We start from the raw sequence: 24,489 nt of genomic DNA, 5'->3' as shown, positions 1-24,489 counted from the left end.
ACAATATGATAGGGTTTTGAGCTCTGTCTCAGTTATTAGAGTTGTGAACATCATGGTTCTGTGTAGTTTCAGGTTTTATAAAACACACTTTACCCTGCTGTATGTAGTTAGCAGATGTGCTGAAGAAAACATCAGGCCTAGGAGTTGATTAGTACTAGTGTTCTTACACGGAGAAGGCAATGGCACCCCACTCCAGTACTCTTGCCTGGAAAGTCCATGGATGGAGGAGCCTGGAAGGCTGCAGTCCATGGAGTCTCATAGAGTCTGACACGACTGAGCGACTTAGCAGCAGCAGCAGTGTTCTTACAAGAATAACGGGACAAAATGTTTCAAATCAGGATTGTCCCAGAAAATATAATACCTTTACAAAGCTTTCTCGCCATTATGTGCAAAAGCTTCTGTTTGGTTTAACCCATGAACATAAGCTATACTTGAAGGGTGATAAGAGACTCTTTGTGATATGACAGGAATAGGATTCTTTATCTTTGTAGCCAGATTTTTAATTTGAGCTCAGAATTTCAGTGTAATTTATCATATCCATGCTTCCGTGGTTGCTTAGATGGTAAAGAATCTGCCTGCAATGCAGGAGACCCAGGTTCAAACTCTGGGTCAGGAAGATCCCCTGGAGAAGGGAACAGCAACCCATTCCAGTATTCCTGCCTGGAGAATTCCATGGACAGAGGAGCCTGGCGGGTTCTGTGGGGTTGCAAAGAGTCGGACACGATTGGGCAACTAACACACACATACACACACATGCTATTTGTAGATATTGTTGTGGAACTTTTGAAGTATTCCACTAAGTCAAAAATATTTATTGAGCACAGGTGACTAAACCCTTGGGTTTATTTACAGTGCCTACTATGCTTATTGTTCAAAATTGAATGAACGTGAACGTGTTAGTTGCTCAGTCGTGTCTGACTCTTTGTGACCCCTTGGACTGTAGCCCACCAGGCTCTTCTGTCCATGGGATTTTCTAGGCAAGAAGACTGGAGTGAGTTGCCATTTCCTTCTCCAGGGGATCTTCCCAACCAGGGATCGAACCTGGGTCTCCTGCATTGAAGGCACATTCTTTACCATCTGAGCCACCAGGGAAGTCCAATATCTAATAGACAAGCTAACAAGATTGTCTAGACTATGAGATCTTTGAGCCAGGGAGTCTCTCTTAGTGATTTTTGCAGCCACTATGCTGAGCACTGAGGAGATGTTCTGTAAAGGTTTTTAATATGTAAATGAATGAATGAAGAACTTTACCGTAGGTATATGACTAAACAACAACAACAAATGCCTATGAATGTTGAACTTAGTGTTTTGTTGTGTGAGGTAGAAAGTAAACTTGATGGTAATGCCAAATTAGGGAATAGATCAGGTTGGAGAAAAGACAGCATAACAATGCAGTGGATCTCAGCACATACTAATTACTTGTGGAATTTTAAATAATATATAGATGCCTAGGTCTTACCTCAGACCTACTGACTCAGATTCTCCAGGGGTCAGGCTAAGCTATCTGTATTTTTTTTTTCCGAACACCATTGGTTATTATGATGCACAACTACCTCCAAAAACTTTTGATTTATTAGTTATGAAAATCAACTTAGAAGTCAGACAGGCCTGGGTTTAAATCTGTTCTACAACTTGGTCATTTGACCTGGATTATTTATCATTTCCATATAATCATAAAATATCTTACTTGTCATATTTTTATATTTTTAGCTTTAAAACCGGAAAAAGTGAAATTTGTTGCTTGCGGAAGGAACCACACCCTAATTTTAACAGGTATAGTATTCAATCTGTGGGCTTCCCTGGTGACTCAGCTGGTAAAGAATCCAACTGCAATGCAGGAGACCTGGGTTTGATCCCTGGGTTGGGAAGATCTGCTGGAGAAGGGAAGGGCTACCCACTCCAGTATTCTGGTCTGGAGAATTCCATGGAGTGTATAGTCCGTGGGATCACAAAGAGTTGGACACAACTGAGCAACTTTCACTTCACTTCACTTCACTTCACTTCATTCAATCTGTATGACTTCCTGTCCAATATGAGGACTGAGGTCTTACTCCAGTAACATTTGTGACTTTGTAAAATTAATAGAAATGGTACCTTGGTAACAGTAAGATGAGGATTTTTTTAAAAATGTAAATGGATAGTACACTTGTTTGCCTATGAAAATATGCAGATAAATGTTAAGTGGATGAAGAAAAAGCTTCTTTTCTTGGATTACGGCAAGGAACAGCATCTCCTTACCTGTGTGCACACCTTCAGGGGCCACATGCTCCTGATCTTGCTCTTCCCTCTTCTTTTCAGAGGGTGAGTGGAAGCCCTTAAAAGGCTTTTGATGTGAGTTAGCACAGTTCCAATCAAAATCCAAACAGGCCATGTGTGTGTATGAGTGTGTGTATGTAGAAAATTCACAAGGTTATTCTAAAGTTTATATGGAAAAGCCAAGGACCTTGAATAGCCAAAACAGTTTTGAAAAGATCAGAATGGAGGACTACTTGATTTTAAGACCTACTGTAAAGCTACAGTGGGGCTTCCCTGGTGGCTCAGACGGTAAGGAATCTGCCTACAGCGTGGGAGACCCGGGTTCAGTCCCTGGATTGGGAAGATCCAGGGGTTGGAGAAGGGCATGGCAACCCACTCCAGTATTCTTGCCTGGAGAATTCCATGGACAGTGGAGCCTGGTGGGCTACAGTCCATGGGGTCTCAGAGAGTCAGACATGACTGAGCGACTAACACACACACAAAGGTACAATGATCAAGACAGTGTGCTATTAGTAAGTAGATAGACAAAGATTAATGGAGTTGAGTCCAGATATAAAGCCACATGTTTACACCCAAGTAATATTTGACAAAGGTGCCAAGACAATTCCATGAGGAAATTGAGGAAATCTTCCAACAAATCCTGCTGGAGCAATTAGATATCCAGGCCCTGACCACCCAGCAGTCTTTCCCACCTCCATCCCCCACACACAGCTTCTTCTGTCTTCAGGCTGCTCTCACTGCTTCAGCCCCCACCTCAGCTCTCTGCCCTCACTCAACACTTTCCCTTTGCTAAAGTGTCTTCTTTTTTTCTTATTCAGATATTTGTATTTTAAGATCCAGTGTATGTCTTCCTTCTTCCATAGAGCTTTTTGTGACTATTCAACTTTTTCCTTGTGTCATTGTCTGAACTGCTTCAGCATTCCACCACCTCTGATATGCTCCATGTTTTAAATCGTGTGGTTCAACTTCATGTGGGGTCGCATAGAGTCGAACATGACTCAAGTGACTTAGCAGCAGCATGCAGTGCTGATAGTGTCCTAAATTCTATTCTAAGAATTTCATAAATGTTAATTCATTTAGTCTTCATAACATCTCTATGAAGTAGACATTATTATTATCTTATTTTACAGATGAGGAAAACGAGACACTGAGACGTTAAGGATAGCTTGCCCAAAGTTACACAGCTGATAAGTGGCAAGCCAGAATTTGCACCCAGGAAGTCTGGTTCTGTGTCCTCTTGCCTAGACACAATGCTGGACTGCCTTCCTGTTTAGGAAGGCAGAAAATTAAATATAGAAAATTAAAATAATTTTGCAACATAGAGTTTCCACATTTCTAATTAGATTCTTCTTGTATTTGCCTCATTTTATTGTTGCATTATATCTTAGCCTTAATGGTATGGAAGTTAAAATTAATGAACCACATCTCTTTTAAAAAGTTTTGATTTGAATTATAAACTAATTTGGAAATTATTTTCCTCTTTTTTGCTCTGAATTAATAGTTCTGCATTTCGATTGCTACTTACACCCTAGAATAATTTATAAAATCTCACAGAAATGTAGAGCCTTGCTTGTTTTGCTGTATTTTTGTCACCAAAAGGAAGCTGTTCACCAAATTGTATGATAATGCCAGCTTTCAAATTTCTTCACTAGTAATAGTGAGACTATCTAGTATACACTGGACTGTCTCCTAGAGATGATGACTGTGGTATACCGATGTTGTCTTTTCCATGTGCAGGAGGAGGCCAAGTATATGCCACCGGAGGAAATAATGAAGGGCAGCTTGGACTTGGTGATACTGATGAAAGAAGTGCCTTCCATCTAATTAGTTTCTTTACATCCCAGCATAAGATTAAACAACTGTCTGCTGGGTCTAACACTTCAGCTGCACTGACTGGTAAGACTCTTTTTTCCATTTCAAACTGGGACATAGCCCTTTTTTTCAGACCAGGATATACAGAATCGGTAAACTGAAGACAGCAATCCTTTTTCATTTTCTTTCATTGACCATGTGTTTTCAGAAGACATTTAAAGTAGAACTGAAAATCATGACAAATATTACAACTTTATGCTTACATACATTTAGAAGGTAGTTGTTAAGTAACTTCTAAGCTGTACTACCCATCTGTTTCTTTAGATATTCTTAAATAGTACCTTCATTGCATGTTCTGAAAGTTATATTTCAGCTTTAGTGAAGTTGTTGTCAGAAACATCCCAGAAATCTGTGGGATATATGTTACTAAAATACAGTCTGTAATGGTCATTGCATCGCTCTGCTCTGCCTATCAAAAGCCCATATGAGAACTTTCTTTAAAATGTGGAGCCAAGATGCACACGTCCCACTGAGGAAGCTGCCAGTGTGCGTCTTTGTTCCAGTCTAGAGAGGGGTGTGAGGTGTGCTGTCGCTCTGGCCAGGAGAGCCAGCGTCGGATCTGCAGTCCATCCCTTCAGTTCTCTCGCCCACACCGTTGGCATTTAGACCTCCTCCTTTCGGTTCTTATTTTCATATTTCCTTTTATTTGCTTTGTCATGAAACACTTCAGATTTAAAAACTTTTAATTAAAAGATACAAGTAAATAAGTCTTGCTCATTCTTTTCTAGAATATTTCCCTTAGGGTTTTTTTCCCCCTGACACCACAGCCTTTATCAGAAAGCACAGGAGTTAGCCTGGTTTTGAGATTTTAGGTACGCTAATGTATCTCCTAGTCTCTGAAGTTAGATTATGTATTTTCAACTGTTTAAAAAAAAAGTTAGCAAAATAAATTTATTTAATTTTTTTCTTCCTCTAAAGTGTCATTCCCACAGTGTTCTCAGAGCAAAGTAGTCCCAGTCCTTCTGACCTGGGCCTTGTCTGGGAGATGCGCAGTGTGACTCTTGCCAGCATTCAGTTCAGTTACAGGTAGACTGCTTGAAAGGAGGGAACCATCTTCTGCTTAGAGACTTTAGAATAAGGAAAGGTTATTATAGGAAAGGACATTCTGTCTTTGCTATTGAGGTAGAAATATGGGCGTGACTAAAGTGATATACTTTAGGTTATTCTCTATCCTTTATCATTATAGAAACATTTCATAATAGAAATAGTACTATGAAGTAGTTTCCTGGTACAAATGTCTTTAGTGCTTTTCTTTCAAGATACATCATTTTTCTAAATTAAAAAATAAATGTTCTGTTGGGAATATAATAACTTGCTATCCCTGCTACCTCTTAAAATGTTTTTTCCTCTTCATGTTTTAACTATAGAGGATGGCGAGCTATTCATGTGGGGTGACAATTCCGAAGGGCAAATTGGTTTACAAAATATAACTAATATATGTGTCCCACATCAAGTGACCATTGGAAAACCTATCTCCTGGATCTCTTGCGGATATTACCATTCAGCTTTTGTAACAAGTAAGACAGAACAGTTGAATTTCTTATGTTATCTCCCATGTCTAAGTTATTACTAAATTAATAATAAAATGACATAACATCCTATATTTCTATAGCACTATCGCCATGGTACTCCATGTAATGAAATTATTTTGGTCTGTTTTAGGTCACAGTGTTTCTTCATTTTAATAATGAGTGTTTATAATTTCAAACTATCTGACATGTTAACTGATTTTAATGAATTAGATCTATATTTTTATATATAAAAAACCCTTCTAAATGTTGGTCCTCAAATTTCTTTGGCATTAAAAACAAGACCTATGAGCCTCTTTTCTCTGGATTTGCTTGATTCTGTACTCTGACCAATTCTGATCTTGTCCTGATAATTTGCTTTTATCAGTTTAGTACATAAGTCATAGGTTTTCATTGTAGAAATAGGATTGATGATTTGATGGAAAAGGAGGAGAGTTCAGTATGGGATATGCTTTCCTTCAGTGGGACTTTTCTCAGGATCCCCAATTTCTCCTTTTCCTGGCCTCATTGGCAACCTTCTCTACCTTAATTAAAATATTTTAAATGCTGGACTCTATTATAGCTACATCTACCCTAGTAGTAACAGCAAAAGAATGATCTTGGTTTTCCATCCTATTGATGGTTTTTTTAACAATAAAAACACCTAACGGAAAACAGTTTTATGGACCCTCTTAGATATCTAAGTATTTGTTATACATTTACTTCTTATTCCGTGCACCTCAGATTCAGGTTTAGAAAATGCTTATTGTCCCATCTTAGTGCCCCCCACGTTTACCAATGACTTAGTAGTAGTCCCACTTCATGGGAAATAGATGGGGAAACAGTGGAAACTGTCAGACTTTATTTTTTGGGGGGCTCCAAAATCACTGCAGATGGTGATTGCAGCCATGAAATTAAAAGACGCTTACTCCTTGGAAGGAAAGTTATGACCAACCTAGATAGCATATTGAAAAGCAGAGACATTACTTTGTCAACAAAGGTCCATCTAGTCAAGGCTATGGTTTTTCCAGTGGTCATGTATGGATGTGAGAGTTGGACTGTGAAGAAAGCTGAGCACCGAAGAATTGATGCTTTTGAACTGTGGTGTTGGAGAAGACTCTTGAGAGTCCCTTGGACTGCAAGGAGATCCAACCAGTCCATCCTAAAGGAGATCAGTCCTGGGTGTTCATTGGAAGGACTGATGCTGAAGCTCAAACTCTAGTACTTTGGCCACCTCATGCGAAGAGTTGACTCATTGGAAAAGACTCTGATGCTGGGAGGGATTGGGGGCAGGAGGAGAAGGGGACGACAGAGGATGAGATGGCTGGATGGCATCACTGACTCGATGGACATGGGTTTGAGTAAACTCTGGGAGTTGGTGATGGACAGGGAGGCCTGGCATGCTGCTATTCATGGGGTTGCAAAGAGTCGGACACGACTGAGCGACTGAACTGAACTGGTAGTAATTTGGTTCTAAGAAAGGGCAAACTCTGGCTTGGCTAGTTTTGTTCACTACTGTGTCAGTTTGTATCGTGAAGAAACTGACAATAAATAAATCTTGTTGAACGAGGAGGTAAGTGAATGAATGATAAATTGTTTTCCTTGGGCCAATACCACATACCAACTTATTTCCAACTTTAGGGCTCCTGGGATTGGTATAGTCTGTGCTCACTTTGTTTATGAAACAAAAAATAGAAAAAAAACACATGGAAAAAGAAATAAAGCATTGTCTTATATTTAGGCCTTAATAAAATTGCCAATGTCAGTTTTTATTTACTACTGCTTTAGCCAGTAGAGAAACAAGTGCAATTAATTGTTTTAACTGATAGGCATTACATTGAACTTTTTTGTTTTGTTTTCTGTTTTATGCCTTAAGAAAAAATAGCTATATTGATGTATAGTTCACATACCATGCAATTCATCCATTGAAGGTGTGGGGAGCAGCAGGAATTTACAGACAGTAGTAGAAAGAGATTTGTCTGGACTTAGAAATTCCTTTCATATGAGAAGCAAGAAGCATGGGGAAAGGGGGAGGTGTGCTGACTTACTGAGTACTTCCGTGCTGAGTACTTCAGAAAAAATTGTAGTACAGAAAACTTCACTTTTGTGCAAATCAATCTAGAAAATGAGTTTGGCTGTGTTTGTAGTAGTTGACCAAGTTTAAACTGGCACCTACCATGTGTGTTAGATGTCACACAACTTCCCTAAGTTCTGATTTGCTAGAAGGGATCTGTCTTCAATAGCTCGTTATACTCATAGCTAAGATTTATTACAGCAAAGGAAAGATCTGTATTCTTCAGAGAGGTCCTGTATGCACTTCCCAGTCCTTCCTCTTCCAGGGCCACACGAGGTGTGTTTTCTCTTTGGCATTGAACTACAGGGATGTGTGTGTGATGTCTCTGCCCAGGGAAGCCCTCTTCTATTCTCAGGGTCTGAGGCTTTGCTGTGGGTGGCCGGTCATGTAGGCACATCCTGCTAGCAACTCGTCATGGCACCTGAAATTCAGGCCCTTCAACAGTGAAACCAGGTGTACATCATCAGTGTTGATGTTTGTGCAGAGCAACCCTTTCTTAGCTCCTGGCTAAGCTGGCATAATTCATTTCTCCAGATGTGTGTAACAGAATCACCTCTCACCAGCTTAAAGAACACTCCCAAAGGCTGCATTCCCAGGGGTTAGTCAGCAGTCAGTCGTGGTGTGGTTCTTTTGGAGACATGCGAGTAATACAACAAGACATGCTGTGTTATCTCTTCTACATGACTGACATAGAAGCTTATGATTAGATTATGTATTTACTACAGTTTTTAAATTCCTGCTCTATAGAACTCACTTCGGTTCATAGAAAATAGTTCCTGATTTCATGAAGCTCATAGTATAGTGTGCTAAGTGTGATAACAGAAGCAGATCAATAGTATTGGTATAGACAAGGCAGCAATTAAATGACATGAGTTCCTTAGCAGGAGCGTCTGTCTGGAAAAAGTGCCATCTGAGTAAAACCTGCCATCTTTAGGCTCACTCACCATATTTGCTTCACGCATAAATGAGTTTTCTACAGAAAGTTTCATGAAAAGCAATTATTTATGCAATAAGTATTATATTTAATGTAGTAGACACACTGCTAGGTTCTTGCAAATACCATAGTGAGCAAGACAAAATCCATGTCCTTTTGGGGGTTTAATGTCTAGTCATTTTGCTTTATTAAAAGTAAGTGGAAGAAGTAAGATCATCTTGTCTGTGTATTGTGAAACAGATAAAATAATTTTTAGTTACCAGTAGTGATAGTCATGAATTCTTCATGAAGATTTTGGATTAGAATAATCAAGAGGAAGGGAAAATCTACCTTTATTCCTTACTATTGAGTAAAAGTATCTCAAGAAAGGTCAGATTTATTAAGTTTATATTTTCTAAATTTTTTATCAAACGTAAGAACATGTACCAAAAAGACCAGTATTTTGTTCATGTCTCTGTCATCATTGATCCCTCTTTTTTTTCCTTCAATAGCTGAGGGAGAACTGTACACCTTTGGAGAACCGGAGAGTGGGAAGTTAGGTCTTCCCCCAAAGCTCCTGGTCAATCACAAAGTGCCCCAGCTGGTGCCTGGAATTTCTGAGAAGGTGATCCAAGTTGCTTGTGGTGGAGGGCACACAGTTGTTCTTACAGGTATGGGTGCGGCTCCATTTCCTGCTTTCTGTGGTACCTAACTAAAACCTTTTTTAACATTTGCTTATTTTTATTGTGGTAAGAACACTTAACATCTGATCCACCATCTTAACAGAATTTTAAGTGTATAATACAGTAATGTTATCTATAGGCACAATCTGATATGACAGGTCTGTAGAACTTTCACCTTTGCATAGCTGAAATCCATTAATTAGCAGCTCCCCTCTCCACCACCCTAGTCCCTGGCAACCACCGTTCAAGTCTCTGCTTCAATGAGTTTGTATGTTTCAGGTACTTCATGTAAGTAGACTTTGCATCTTTTTCCATTAAGATCTCTACTTTTTGTTCATATAGTTAGTAAACATTTCTGGCCTATGGAAGATATTGTTAAGTAGAAAAAAAAATGAATCTTGTTGAATTGTTTTTGCTTACATAATTGACATTTTCGTGACCTTAACACCTTTAATGGCAGCAGATAACTTTTTTAGCTCATTTTCAAGAACACTTTGTTTTCCTCATGTATATGTATTCCATATTTATTTAAAATTGACATTAATTTTTCTGAAATACTTTATTTTGAAGATGCTCCTTGTTAATAGTCTTTTCTACTTGTCATTGGTAATTCTTTTCTTTGATAGTCACAATATCTAACTTGGTGATTTCTTTGTGATTTTTATGTCTGTTATAGTAATTCATTAAAGGGGGTTAAGATTGTAAATTACAGATAAGAATACAGAGTTAGAACCTTAATGATAATGTCCCTTTTGGCTTCTGAATTTTGTTTTTGGTATGACATGTGACTTCTTAGGATGCTGGTCAATATAATTAAAATATACTGTCTATTAATATGCTTACATTGATGCTCCCAGATTTGTTCAGCATTAGATTTATTTTAGATGAGTAGTATAGAGGTAATGCAGTTAGGTAGTGAATAATTATGATAGTTTTTAGTAAAAAGAAACAGTTTTTGAAGTCACCACTTAATCTTCAGTAACCCAAAGCTAGAAGTGTTCTAGACAAATTTTTAAATAACATCTAATTCTTAGATGATAATGCTTAAATGTTGCAAGATGATTAAGCTGTATATTATCTTTAGATTTTCCTCTCTTACATCACTTTTCCTTGATTTCCTGTTCTAGTCCTAGTCATGCTTATAAAGCTATGGTTTCCCAGAATTGCAATTTCCAGATGGAATATTTTCAAAGTGAGAAATATTTTTTTCCAGGTCCTCCACTCTAAATTTGGAAATAATTCTGAAGTTTAAGATCTTTTTTAAACTTCTGCTGATAAAGTGAATTTTTATATAATTTCTGAAAGATTTATTTTAGGGATTAAACTTTAATCTTTATAAATTATCTGAAAATTTATTCTGTAGGCAGAAATGCAATTTATTCTTGTGTCATGTATTTTCTCTGGTTTATACAAAGATTATAGAAATAATTAATTTATTAGGTGATTGAAGGTTATTCTGAAGGATGCAATGTTGACTATATAATAATGTGTCATTAAACCATATATTATAAAATATTTTCAAAATAATCTTTTAATTATACTTAAAATTTAAAAAGTGCACATAAGTACACATAAGTAATGTATTTTCTTATAGTATAATAGACATTTAGCTTTCTGTGAACTTTGTTTTGAAGTTAAAAACCATATTGCCAGAAACTGATTGTTTTCTCCAGATTTTTTGGAGACTTTCGAATCTCACAGACCATTAAAGTTTTTATATTTTAAGTTTTTTATTTTGTAAGAGAATATGAAGACCTAGAGAAGATTGCCAACTTCCAGTTTGCATTTGGCTAAATATGGACATTGCAAGAAAAATGCAATCTGTTTTCACCATTATATCATAAAATAAGGGTCATTTTCAAAACAAAAATTTTAAAGCTCTTAATTTTATAGTAAAAGACATCCCCTTAAATTGTATAAGTTTATCTGTATGGAAAATTCACTACTTTGCCTATTTTTTAAAATTTATCCATGGACCTTTAAAGGCTTTATTATGAGCCAGTCCTGGTGAGAAACCTGTGTTCTGAAGCAGTATGGATAGAAATATTAAATATTTAGTCCTAATTGATAAAGAAATGGACCTAAAGAGTGTATGATCATCAGTTTGAGTAAGTACTAAGTTTAATACCTAAGAGTTATTGGATACTTTGCAAGACCATAAAGCCAAGAATAGCTAATCATCTGTTCTAAATGGTTCTCTTAACTAAAGGGAAGGGCTTGGATTAGATGATTCTCTGGGGGCCCTCCCCAGCTTTGTTTTTTCTTGTGTCTATAATTCTGATCTTAAAGTCTATTTAGATCAGACTTTATTGATCTTAAAGTCAATAGAATACTTTAAAGATAAATTTAATTAGTTCATTGTTGATAAATTTATTTAAAACTTGATATTTTGATATAACTACGATAGATTACACAATACAGCTACTGGTTGTAACGATAGTCAGGGAAACAATGGATTGCTGTAGAGAAAGTATCAGACTGGAACTGGGACAAACTAAGTGAGACCAAGTGATCCATGTCATTTTGTATGTCCTCCACAGCAGTTATCAGAAGACAAGAAAGGCTTGATTATTAGATTGGGTCCACAATGAAGTCTGGGCCCCAAAGAAAATAAGAACTTAACTTCTCCAGATTATATTTAGACAAACTTAAGATCTCTACAGGGCTACACAAGTATCTAGTTGTGAAATGGAATGTATTCTGTGAAATTAGAGTAATATTTATCTGAAGCCAACTAATCAAATCTGTTTTCCTAAGACAGTATTATTTATTAACATTGAATTACATTGTTAAAAATGTTACAAAGGTGGGATGACTAAAAATTATATTGATTTTTGTATATAATGTCGTTAGGTAAGAGTCTTCAGTCATTTAAAAATAATAGAAACTATTGTCATTGCTAATCATTCAAGCACACAAGGGAACAGAATAAGGACAAAACTTGTGTAACTTGATTCAGTGTGCCTGAACAGCCTAATTTCACAGGCTGTTGTCAGACAGCCCAAGAAACTTGGAGTGATTGTTGGCCAGCTCGAGATAGACAGTTTTTTCACTTACCCAACATCCTCCTATTAAGCTGAACATTCAGAACTGGAGATATGCTGTGTGATTATTACTTTTACTAGAGATAGTGATTTTTACACTAAAATAAAGGTCTGTTTGCCATTGCCTCAGTGTGGCTTCCTATCCTTGACACACTGTGTTGTCTTTAAGAAAAAATATCTTTGTGTCTTATTCATGAAGTAAACATTAGAAAGAAAAATGTAAAACTATATGACAATAATTATGTGTTCATCAGTATCCTGTATTGTCACAATAAGGTGAGTTGATGAGATAATTACTTTTTAGAAAAATGTTCTTTTACGACTGACTGTCCCATTGTGTTCCCTGTATGTTTTCTCATTTAATCCTTGCAGCAGCTCTTGTAGAAGGGATTATTAGCATTAGGGAATTTAAGTAGCTTGTCTGCTTGCCACAGCTAGTAGGAATGAAGGTTTGGGCTTCTACCTGAATCTGAAACTCTTGCTTCTGTAACTGCAGCAGGAGAGGCAATGTGTTGCACTGCGGAGAAGCACACAAATGCAGTAGACACTGTGCTTCCTAAGGCAGGGGCCCGGAAGCATTGTGTGTCTAAAAGGACACTTACATCACCACTGGTTTATCCTGTTCTTGTGCTTTTCCATTTCTCAAGACTATATGAGCTAATACTTGACTAAATTATTGGAGTTCATTTGGAATCACTTCAAAACTACTAATATCGCATAGGATGGATAAACAGCAAGGTCATATTTTATATTCAGTATCCTATAATAAACCATAATGGAAAAGAATATGAAAAGAATATATATGTATAACTGAGTCACTTTGCTATATAGCAGTAATTAGCACAACATTGTAAATCAACTATACTTCAATAAAAATTTTTTTTAATTTAAATAATATAGAGGAAAGGCTTTTCCTCTCCTCTGATTATTATTGCACTTCCTAATAAATGAGCTTTGTGCTGTGCTGTGCTTAGTAGCTCAGTCGTGTCCAAGTCTTTGCAATCCCATGGACTGTAGCCCACCAGGCTCCTCTGTCCATGGGGACTCTCCAGGCAAGAATACTGGAGTGGGTGGTGATGCCCTCCTCCAGGGGATCTTCCCAACCCAGAGATCGAACCTAGGTCTCCCACATTGCAGGTGGATGCTTTACCATCTGAGGCACCAGGGAAGCCCAAGAACACTGGAGTGGGTAACCTATCCCTTTTCCAGTGGATCTTCCCAACCCAGGAATCAAACCAGGGTCTCCTGCATTGCAGGTGGATTCTTTACCAGCTGAGCTACCAGGGAAGCCCTAAATGAGCTTTACCTGTGAATAAGTGTAGCATATCTGCTGTAAGTTTTAATTCTCATGCAAATTCTCCTCTGAGATTGTTTTCTAAAATAGGTTATTCCATTAAACTACTGTTAAAAGTAAGGACTTTTTCTGTGGGAAATACTATTCGTTTATTTAAGTCAGTGAAAGGAATTAGTTTAGACAATTGATGCTTTTTGACTGAGTGGTAATCATAGGGACTTTTTTGGTTTCACTGACTTTTGTGTGTTTAGCAGTTCCTTCTGTCATTATACGTAAGAGAATTAGGCCCATGACATAATTGTTACAACTGTGTACCTTGTCATTTTTCTCTCGATTTATCGAATGTATAGGTAAGTATCGGGTATTCTTGCATGAGTGTTTCTTTGAAAGACCCCTAACGTACTTTATAGAAGAGGGAATATCACCATTTTTCCAGATGTAATGATGACGGTATCTGTATCTCTGAAATCCTTTTCTTGTGTTTGCTTCTCCCCTTTCAGAGAAAGCCGTGTACACCTTTGGGCTGGGACAGTTTGGTCAACTGGGTCTTGGCACTTTCACTTTTGAAACTTCAGAACCCAAAGTCATTGAGAGTGTTAAGGATAAGAAAATAAGTCATGTTTGCTGTGGAGAAAATCACACAGCTTTGATAACAGGTACAGATCAAATTTCTGTTAATATACTTAATGGAACTGGGTATATTTTATTACAAAATAAATACTATATAGAATGAATGTATCTAACTTAAGCAAAGGAATTAATAAGTGAGAAAATGTAATTCCTTGTTTAATATGCCAACGTGTAAAGTTGTAAACTCCTTTCTCATATTTTAGTTCAATTTAAAATCAGTGTAAATGATCCGAAGATTTAGAGCTTCAAAATATGTCAGTGCTCTCAGAGGTGAGACCATAGTATTATACTTTGTCAGAAAGCTGGAGTCTTTTTGAAAGTATTGATTTGAAGGCTCTGAACTCTGCTCACGCCAAGGGGGAAAATCTAAGAAGGAACTTATTTTAAAAAATTCTCCATGTTCAATCTGACAGTACCATTCAGGCTGAGTAAATTCCTAGAATGCTTCTGCCACTAGGAGGTGTTTTCAGGAGTGACTTTCATGCTTTCTCCACAGTGCTAGCAGTGCTCGCTCTTCTGCTCTGTAGTTTCTCCTTTTGTCTGGGAAGATGCTGCTTTGGGCCTACTTCTCAACCTCAGAAACTAGGTGCTGCCAGCGTAGGACTCAGTACAGGTGCTTCCCTAAAATGACTGACTCACCCCTAGATAATTAATACACTGCACAATTTTAATTGCTTTGGAACAAAAGGCTCTGTAATTTTCGTATTTGTAGCTCACATTTCTATCAAAAAAGCAAAGCATTAAAAAGTCGTAACTCATATAATATTTCGGAGAAGGCAATGGCAACCCACTCCAGTACTCTTGCCTGGAGAATCCCAGGGACAGAGGAGCCTATTGGGCTGCCATCTGTGAGGTTGTACAGAGTCGGACACAACTGACGTGACTTAGCAGCAGCAGCAGCATATAATATTTTGAAATAATCCAGATACTGGTATTTCTGTGTTTTTCTCCTTCTTTTACAAAAGTTTCTGCTATGATGGAGCTCATCTAATGGTATCTGGTTAGGGGAAGTAGGGATCAGCAAATACAAGGTACTACCATGTACTGGCCCTTCTTCCCCAAAGAATCTTTCAAAGAGCACTGGTTGCCCATTTTCCAGTATCAGTGTCCTTGTTAAAAGTATAGTTGAAAGTGTAGTCGCTCAGTCGTGTCCGACTCTTTGTGACGCCATGGACTGTAGCCCACCAGGCTCCTCTGTCTATGGAATTCTCTAGGCAAGAATACTGGAGTGGATTGCCATTTCCTTCTCTAGGGGATCTTCCCAACCCAGGGATCAAACCTGGGTCTTTTGTATTGCAGGCAGATTCTTTACCATCTGAGCCACCAGGGAAGCCCATTACATTAAAGTCCTTGTTAATGTACATCCTTGTTACTACATTAAAGTCCTTGTTAATGTATCATGAAATTGAACTATATAGAATGTAAAGAATTGTTCATTCATAGTCCCAGAAAAGTTGTTGATATGTATGATTTACGGCTGGGCCCTTAAGCTCAGTTTCTCTGTCCTACTGCCATTTTCCATCAACTCTAAATTGCCACTGATAGTTGTCATGGTCTGGGCGCAGGCTGGAAAATTTCAAGATATGAGACAGAATGAGAGGAAAATAAAGTTTATTAGAGTGAGAGACACTGTTAGAACAGTGGGCCAGCTCATGGAAGAACCAACGTTGAACAGGAGTCCTCAGTACACTTTTATACCCAGGCTACAAGGAGTGGGATAGGGATCTTGTGGGTCATTTGCTGATTGGATGAGGCATGTATACTGGATGGGAGAAGTGTATGGATGTGAGAGTTGGACTACAAATAAAGAATTGATGCTTTTGAACTATGTGTTGGAGAAGACTCTTGAGAGTCTCTTGGACTGCAAGGAGATCCGACCAGTCCATCCTAAAGGAAAATCAGTCCTGAATATTCATTGAAAGGACTGATGTTGAAGCTGAAACTCCAGCACTTTGGCCACCTGATGCAAAGAACTGACTTAAAAGACCCTGATGCTGAGAGAAATTGAAGGCGAGAGGAGAAGGGGACAACAGAGGATGAGATGGTTGTATGGTTGGATGGCATCACCGACTCAGTGGACATAAGTTTGAGCAAATTCCAGGAGTTGGTGATGGACAGGGAGGCCTGGTGTGCTGCAGTCCATGGGGTCGCAAAGAGCTGGACACGACTGAGTGACTGAACTGAACTTAATGGGGTAGGAGGGGAGACAGGTTATACCGTTCCATTAATAGTTACAACGTGGGGGAGGGAAGGACGATAAGGGTCTGGTTTTTCCATTCCTGCATTCCAAGACACTCCTTGGTTTTATCTGCTCTTTCGTCCTTGGGTCACCACTATAGTAAATATACACTTTACAGATCCTCTAACATATAATTAGGTTATTTGGTTAAAATTTTGTAATACCTTTCCTCCTGATGAAAGAAATTTTAGCACAAATAATTGAATATTAATTTTGTTTGACTGTTTTGGTCATGAATCCTTGCAGGGGTAGGTGTTACATGAGTGTTGTTGTTGTTGTTGTTCAGGACTAATGAGAGGTATGTAGTGAGTTATCAGTAAGTTCTTACCAGTTCTCCATTATAGCCAGTGGTTCATGTTTTTAAAAGCTCTCTGAGGTTGGAAGTGTGATCAGGCAGCTTGATCAGAGCTTATTTTTTCTGGCTAAAGACACTCAAGTTTAAAAAAAAAAAAACAACCTTAACATTTTGAACAAGGGAAGTGAAAGTCACTCAGTCGTGTCTGACTCTTTGCAACCCCATGGACTACAAAGTTCATGGAATTCTCCAGGCCAGAATACTGGAGTGGCTAGCCATTCCCTTCTCCAGGGGATCTTCCCAACCCAGGGATCGAACCGAGGTCTCCCGCATTGCAGGTGGATTCTTTATTAGCTGAGCCACCCTGGTGAATAAGGAAATCAGGGTCAAAAAAAGGAGGAGGAAAGCAACAAAAATAGGGAGTACACATAAAGAAAGGAAACAAATATCTAGTAGTAAGAATTATAACAATCTAAATTGAGAATCCAAATGCTGGTTTATTGATTATTTATAGGGAATCTATTTGTTTTTAATATATTAAGTTTTGAACTTGCCACTTCAGTGAACTATGGTTATTTTTTCAGATAATTCTCTTGGCTTTTTTTAGTATACAGTTACTTTGCCATCTTAAAGTGCAAGTTCCCAAATATGATCTTGTCATTTCCCAGCTTAAAACCATTCATTTAGGTTATTGGTGTTCTTAATATCTGCCTTAGAATCCACCTGCAATGCAGGAGACTCCGGTTCGATTCCTGGGTCAGGAAGATCCCTTGGAGAAGGGATAGGCTACCCACTCCAGTGTTCTTGGGCTTCCCTGGTGGCTCAGATGGTAAAGCATGACCTGCAATGCAGGAGACCTGGTTCAATCCCTGGATTGGGAAGATCCCCTGGAAAAGTGAAAGACTACCCACTCCAGTATTCTGGCCTGGAGAATTCCATGGATTGTATAGTCCATGGGGTCACAAAGAGTTGGACATGAGTGAGCAACTTTCACTTGTTCTTAATATAGAGTTCAAAAATGCTTAATATGAGCTAATAAGATACTCTGCGGTGTGGCTCCTTCTTATCTCTTCAGACTCATCTCATACCACTCTCCCCTTTTGTGCTCCAGACACGTTGGTTGCCTCTCGGCTTCTTGACAGTGTTATGCTTTCTGTGCTTGATATGTACTGCTGGCCTCTGTCTGAAAAATCCTTTGCTCCCTCCTTCTTGTAGCTAAACCCTAATCCTTTCAGCTTCAATTTGAAAGCCTTTCCTAATCACTGGATTAGAGGGAGAGCCCCTCCTCTGTTCCTGTACTGGCTCCATTTCCTTTATTTCTGCTTCCATGGCGCTTACCTCACTTGAGATGGAGAGTATGAAGGAAAGGCTTGAGGAGAAGGTTCAGACTAGCTGCTTTGGCCGCAGACAAAAAGATTTAACTGGTGAGGTGACAAAGTTACTCATCATTATCTTGGGCCTGGCTGTACAGGGGATCCCCCCAATATTGGTATCCCCAACAAGCAGCATGGTTGGTTTATGGCATTTCCTTCAAGAACTTTCCACAACCCTGAAGCAGAAGTAAGGGAGAGGATCTAGTCTAGTGGTGTTTTGGTCTCCCCAGGGGACACATGGCAGTCTTGGATATATTTTTGATTGTCACATTTGCAGAAGCGAGGTATTATATGGGCATTTAATAGATAGAAGCCACAGATATTGCTGAACATTCCACAAGGCACAGGACAAACCCATACAGTTGGGAATTATCCAACCTCAAATGTCTGTAGTGCCAGAGTTGATAAACCCTCACCTAATCAATGACCTGAGGAAAAAATAAAATAAATTGGGATGTAGAAGATCAGAATACAAAAATCTCCTTCTCTTTGGAAAGGTGGTATTTATCATGAGAGCTCATGCTGGATTGCTGCTACTCCATACAACACCTCACAGAACTGGGTCTCAACTTCACAAGCCACCAAGTGCTGGTGATTTATTCTCGCGGTATCTATCGCCTAATGTTATGTGTGGACAACAGAAACCATAGAAAGTGTGGAAACATCAATGGACCAGAGTAAATTCAATGCAGAATATAAGGGGAAAATTGCAATGTCAGTTAATATATTTGTTGTTTACAAATAGATCCATCAAAGTAACTTTGATAATTCTCTTTTTTTCATTTTAGAATCAGGCCTTTTGTATACTTTTGGAGATGGTCGACACGGAAAACTAGGACTCGGAATGGAAAATTTTACCAATCAGTTCTTTCCCACTTTGTGTTCTAGTTTTTTGAAGTATATAGTACGTTTGGTAAGGGCTTCACATTTCCCTGTTTACATGTTCATATTCCTATATTTGATTCTTTTGGGATTGCATAGAAAATGAGTCCTTTTACGTTTAGATGAAATAATAACATGGCTCTATCTAGTGAATACACTTGTGTCCTAAAGGCCAAATGTCAGACATCACAACACTCTGAAAATCTGTCCTTTTCCTAGTGTTTTTCCTCACTCATAATAGTCATCTGTAAATGTTTGTTGGGTTAGATACCATTCACACCCTCAGATCCTGCTGATAATAAATGACAAGTTTTGAAAATACTTTTATTTAGCTAAGTGCTATTTGGATAAAGTGTTGTTTCAGTATTGTCCGCATCAGGCACCATATCTCTGTTGTTTCTAACACTTGCCAATTAAGAACTATAGATGAAAATTTTGTTTAGTCTGTGATGATAATAAGGGCTTCCCAGGTGGCACAGTGGTAAAGCATCCACCAGCAATGCAGGAGATGCAAGAGACTTGAGTTCGATCCCTGAGTCAGGAATATCCCCTGGAAGAGGAAATGGCAATCCACTCCAGTATTTTTGCCTAGATAATCCCACAGACAGAGGAGCCTGACAGGCTACAGTCCATGGGGTTGCAAAGAGTCGGACACTACTGAGCAACGGAGTGCACACACACCACAGACACACACACATGCACACACACTGATGATAATATTGTTTCAGGAAGGGGGACCCCTTCTAGGGCCCAAAACTGGGCTCTTGTCTAACACTCTGAAATGAATTGTCTGAGGAGACACATGTGCTGACAGAGCAAGAGATTTTATTGGGAGAGGGTGCCCAGGCAGAGAGCAGTAGGGTCAGGGAACCCAGGAGCACAGCTCTGCCATGTGGCTCCCAGTTTCAGGTTTTATGGTGATGGGATTAGTTTCCGGGTTGTCTTGAGCCAGTCGTTCTGACTCAGAGTCCTTCCTGGTGGTGCATGCCTTGTTCAGCCAAGATGGATGCCAGAGAGAAGGATTCTGGGAGGTGGTCAGACATGTGGTTTCTCCTTTTGACTTTTCCCGAACTCTTCTGGTTGGTGGTGGCTTATTAGTTCCGTGTTCCTTACCAGGACCTCCTGTTGTAAAACAGCTCATGCAAATGGTTACTGTGGTGCCTGGCCAGGGTGGGCGGTTTCTGTCAGTGTGCCTCCCCTGACAATATCACTTGGAATTTGTTCCCCAAAGGCTCAGAGCCTCGTACTATGGAACACTTCCCATTCTGTGATTTGACACCTATTTGATGAATACTTGCTTGGTACAAAATACTGGACTGAGGATGAGAAATAGAGCATGCAATGATGAACACTGAGACCAGATTCTCACTCACTGAGCTTATAATCTTGTGTGTGTGTGTGTTGGTTACTCAGTTGTGTCCAACTCTTTGCAACCCCATGGACTGTATTCCACCAGGCTCCTCTGTCCATGGGACTCTCTAGGCAAGAATACTGGTGTGGGTTGCCATTCCCTTCTCCGGGGATCTTCCCGACCCAGGGATTGAATCCAGGTCTCCCGCATTTCAGACAGATTCTTTACAATCTAGCCACCAGGGAAGCCCCTGTATAATCTTATGGGGAAGATAATTGTTTTTTAAATGCTGTACATAAAACAGATCAATTTTAACTTTGGAAATATTATGAAGGAAAGGTTCAGAGTATGCTATTCTATGTTGCAATGTAGAACTCTATGAAGATACCAGAAGTCTCTATATTGTAAACACTACACAATGTTTTTTTAAGCATTTTATTGAAAATTACTTATTTCTTAAAGTCCTTAAGATGTTGGTTACGTTTTTTTCATCATTGTGCATGCTTGCATTTTGCTCTTGGAACTTTTAAGCATTAAACTTAAGAAACTTTCACGTAAAGAGAAGGGCTTGAAGACATGTTTATCCCAAGAGACTGATGTATTCTTGGGTCCCTTATTTCTTTTTTTAAAAATTTACTAATTTATTTATTTTAATTGGAGGATAATTACTTTACAATATTGTGATGGTTTTTGCTGTACATCGACATGACCCATGGGTCCCTTATTTTTAAGTAGAACTTCTCCGATTTTTTTCAAGTTGTTAGTGTTGCTCCCAGATTAAAATAGCCTTTTCTAACTTGTAAAGAGAAATATAATGTGCCAGATAGTTTTTTCTCTATACTATATATTCAGTTGAAAGTAAAATGATGTATTAAATTTGGTCTAATTTTCAGTAATAGTTTTTAAAGAATATATATTGTAATTCATGTGTTTTGTGTGTGTGTGTATGTGTGTATGGAGGGAGAGAGGGAGAAAGAGAGATTCAATCATTCAGTCTAGGAAGTCTACTGCTAAGTTAATGTTTTGTAGCTAAAAACTGTTAAAAACCCATTTGTGTTTGACACCAGTGTCGATTAATTTATCTGTGAATTTATGCTGCAGGTTGCTTGTGGTGGATGTCACATGCTAGTTTTTGCCACTCCACGACTTGGTATGGCAGAAGACATTGAGTCAGATGAAATCAAGTATTCTTGCTTACCTTCAGCTATGTATGTCCCCATCAGTGATCCGCCTTTAGAAAACGTACTGCAGAGATGTTTATCAGCACGTGTGCGCCGTAGAGTGAGGGTATGTTTGTGACCTGTTCTATATAATAACACTGTCCAGTGCTGCAAAGAAAACTGGAAGAAAACAAATTTATTTTCTTTTTAAACCAAAGAAGGGTCTTCTTAAATAAATTTACTATATAAAATGATTAGAATTAATGGCTTACAAACTTTTAAAGAAAACTCAGAACTAAACTGTTAAACAAATTAGAAAATTGAAATGATCATAGATAACTTTTGTAGACAGTGGTACTGCTAAATTGTTGTCTCAACTGTATGTGAATTGATTTCTATTTTGCTTTTGTCTTTTAAAGCTAATACCTCATGAGCAGTGAAAGGTTATATGTTATAAATAATGAAAGGTTGAAAACAAAAAAATAAGGACTTTGGGTTGAGAGGGAATGTTCTTTCTTAATTAAATTTAGGAATTCTCATTCTGTGCTTTAAAATGATCATTACAATGACACTTACATTTTAAAAAGTAAAATTCCAAGTAATTTTTAAAGGAGACATTCCTTTTTTAATAAAAATTACTTTAAATTCCCAAATGTATGCTTCTAGAAGTAAAAAGTTACATTTGGCTTTTTATTATGAAAAAGTATATATGGAAAAATTAAGAAATATCCTGTAAGTATTTTGTAGTTGGTTTGCGTTTCCTGAGTAACTGTTTCTTTTCAGGGAAGGCAGAGAAAACACACATATACTTTTCCCCATCTTGTGAAAAACATACCTACAGATTGATGATTTAGAGCAACTTAGACACAGAGGCAACAAAACAAAACATTTTTGAGCCCTTGGGGATTATTAAAGAGTGAACATTGTGGGACGTTGGCCAATTTGAAGTCTCTCTCTTCAATAGTTTTTGCAACCTCAGGGTAGTTTACATCAATATTAAATATATAACATCATCTAACAGTTTATTTAACCTGTTTGCTTTAAAGGAGAAATCCCCAGACTCTCTTCGAATGACGGGAATACTACCTCCAGTTGAAGGGACTTCCCCACAGCCCATTTGTTTTTTGCCTCATTTAATTCCTTTCTCTATGTCTGCAAGTAACCTGCTAGAGAAAATGATATGTGAAGATGAGAACTCTATGCCCCCAATGGAACCAGGTAACATTTGATACTCTGCTTGCTCTCAGAAGAAATGTACCAATTATTCCTACTGTTTTCATGTTCATCTTCAGATGTTTTCTCCACCTAAGTTGTTTTCTTCCTAGTTAGAGGCTGACATCTCATTTGAACTCAAATCCAGGAATACTCTGATAATAGAAAGCATCTCTGATGACCTTAAAAATCCCATGTGATGACAGCAGCATATCTTTATAGAGCAGTGTGTAACATGCATATCACCTTCTCTTACATTATCACCTTTAAACCCAGAAGCAACCCAAAATAGGTGGGAGTTAGATTCTTCATTTTTACATATGAGAAAAACAAGGCTTGAAGAGATTGAGTGACTTGCCCAAGGTTACTCAGTTTTATACATGAAGTGAACAGGATTTGCATACAGGTCTTCTGGCCCTATGTGAAGTTATGTATTTAAGCAATATAGCATCATGGTTAGGAGTATGGGATGTAGAGTCCAATTGATCTGGGAGCAGATGCCAGCTCCAACATTTATTAACTATATGTATCTTAGGAATGTGTTTATGTCGCCACATGGCATGTGCTCAGATGATAGGGACAGGGCAGGAAGCCAGGACTAGGAAACCAGAGTAAGCAGTAGGTTTGGAATTAAGATAATCTGGGCATCTGGGATTAAAAACAGTGGGACAGATAATTTTAATATCTTTGGGCTCAGGAACCTACAGAAAAGGTTGAGGTAACAAAGGATCAGGAACTCAGGCAAGAACTGTGGACCATGGGAATGGAATATTCCCTACATCTAGGACCTTGATAAGGAGCAGGGTTTCTTACCTCTCACCACAACTTTTGCGTTTCCTTTGGAGATAAGAATCACTGGTACTCTTCAGCCCTGTACATGGGAAAAGTAGATTCTGACAACAGTGTGTGCAAGGAAAAGAGAAGTTTATAGTTTGGGGCAAGTTGTTTGGCACTTCCAGAGATTAGAATGTGAAGATAGAATTTTTTAGGGTAAAAGGAAAAGCCATCCCTTATCTTCTTGTGACTGTTTACTAAAACAAACTTAATAAGAAGTATTTTGAAACTTGTATCCCTGGAGGAGGAAATGGCAACCCACTCCAGTATTCTTGCTTACAAAATTCCATGGACAGAGGAGCCTGACAGTCTACAGTCCTTGGGATTACATTGAGTCAGACACGACTGACTGAGCATACATCCAACATATAATGTGACTTTTTCTAAATTTGTGGATTTCAGTGTTTCTTATGGAGCTAAGGAGGTTAGGGAAGACATAGATGAGAAGGTGACATTTAAGCTAAAACAAAGGATAAGAAAATAACCACACAAAGAGAGAGGATGTGTCTATTCCAGGCAAAGAAAATAATGTAGTTAAAGGCAGTCTATAGGAAAAGGAAAGATCATTGGGGTTGAAGAGAAAGTGAGTGAAGGAAAATCAAGAGTGAAGGAAAAGACAGGACAAGATGATGTTGGAAAAAGAGACAGCAAAAAAATATTCATGGTTTTATAGGCCATGAGAGGCCTAAGTGATTTGAGTGTTTTTCTTAAGTGTAATAGAAAGTCATTAAAGGATTTTAAACAGTGGAGTAATGTGTTCCAATCCCATTTATGTTTTAAGATGATCATTTTTGCCTATGTGTGGATGCAGGTATACCAGATTAGAGGTGGGAAGAAAACTTCAGAGCCTTTTGCAAGAAATGATGGTG

At 38.3% G+C, this 24,489-nt stretch overlaps 1 protein-coding gene across 6 annotated transcripts in view; it reads left to right on the top strand.

Moving 5' to 3' along the window:
* RPGR (retinitis pigmentosa GTPase regulator) overlaps window positions 1–24,489 on the top strand; it is a 69,967-nt gene that overhangs the window by 3,194 nt on the left and 42,284 nt on the right. For 5 of the 6 annotated variants that reach the window (XM_006072314.4, XM_006072312.4, XM_025277228.3 and 2 more), the window contains exons 4-11: window positions 1,711–1,773; window positions 3,994–4,152; window positions 5,496–5,645; window positions 9,136–9,294; window positions 14,145–14,300; window positions 18,970–19,094; window positions 21,516–21,701; window positions 22,621–22,792. In XM_006072314.4, the coding sequence (XP_006072376.4) occupies window positions 1,711–1,773; window positions 3,994–4,152; window positions 5,496–5,645; window positions 9,136–9,294; window positions 14,145–14,300; window positions 18,970–19,094; window positions 21,516–21,701; window positions 22,621–22,792 (1,170 nt within the window). The remainder of the gene's footprint in view (window positions 1–1,710; window positions 1,774–3,993; window positions 4,153–5,495; window positions 5,646–9,135; window positions 9,295–14,144; window positions 14,301–18,969; window positions 19,095–21,515; window positions 21,702–22,620; window positions 22,793–24,489) is intronic. The other variant, XM_044937438.2, reaches the window with a different exon arrangement.

This window comes from Bubalus bubalis, chromosome X (assembly GCF_019923935.1).
Source record: "Bubalus bubalis isolate 160015118507 breed Murrah chromosome X, NDDB_SH_1, whole genome shotgun sequence".
Taxonomy (NCBI): Eukaryota; Metazoa; Chordata; class Mammalia; order Artiodactyla; family Bovidae; genus Bubalus; species Bubalus bubalis.
This window is presented reverse-complemented; position numbering and strand designations above follow the sequence as displayed.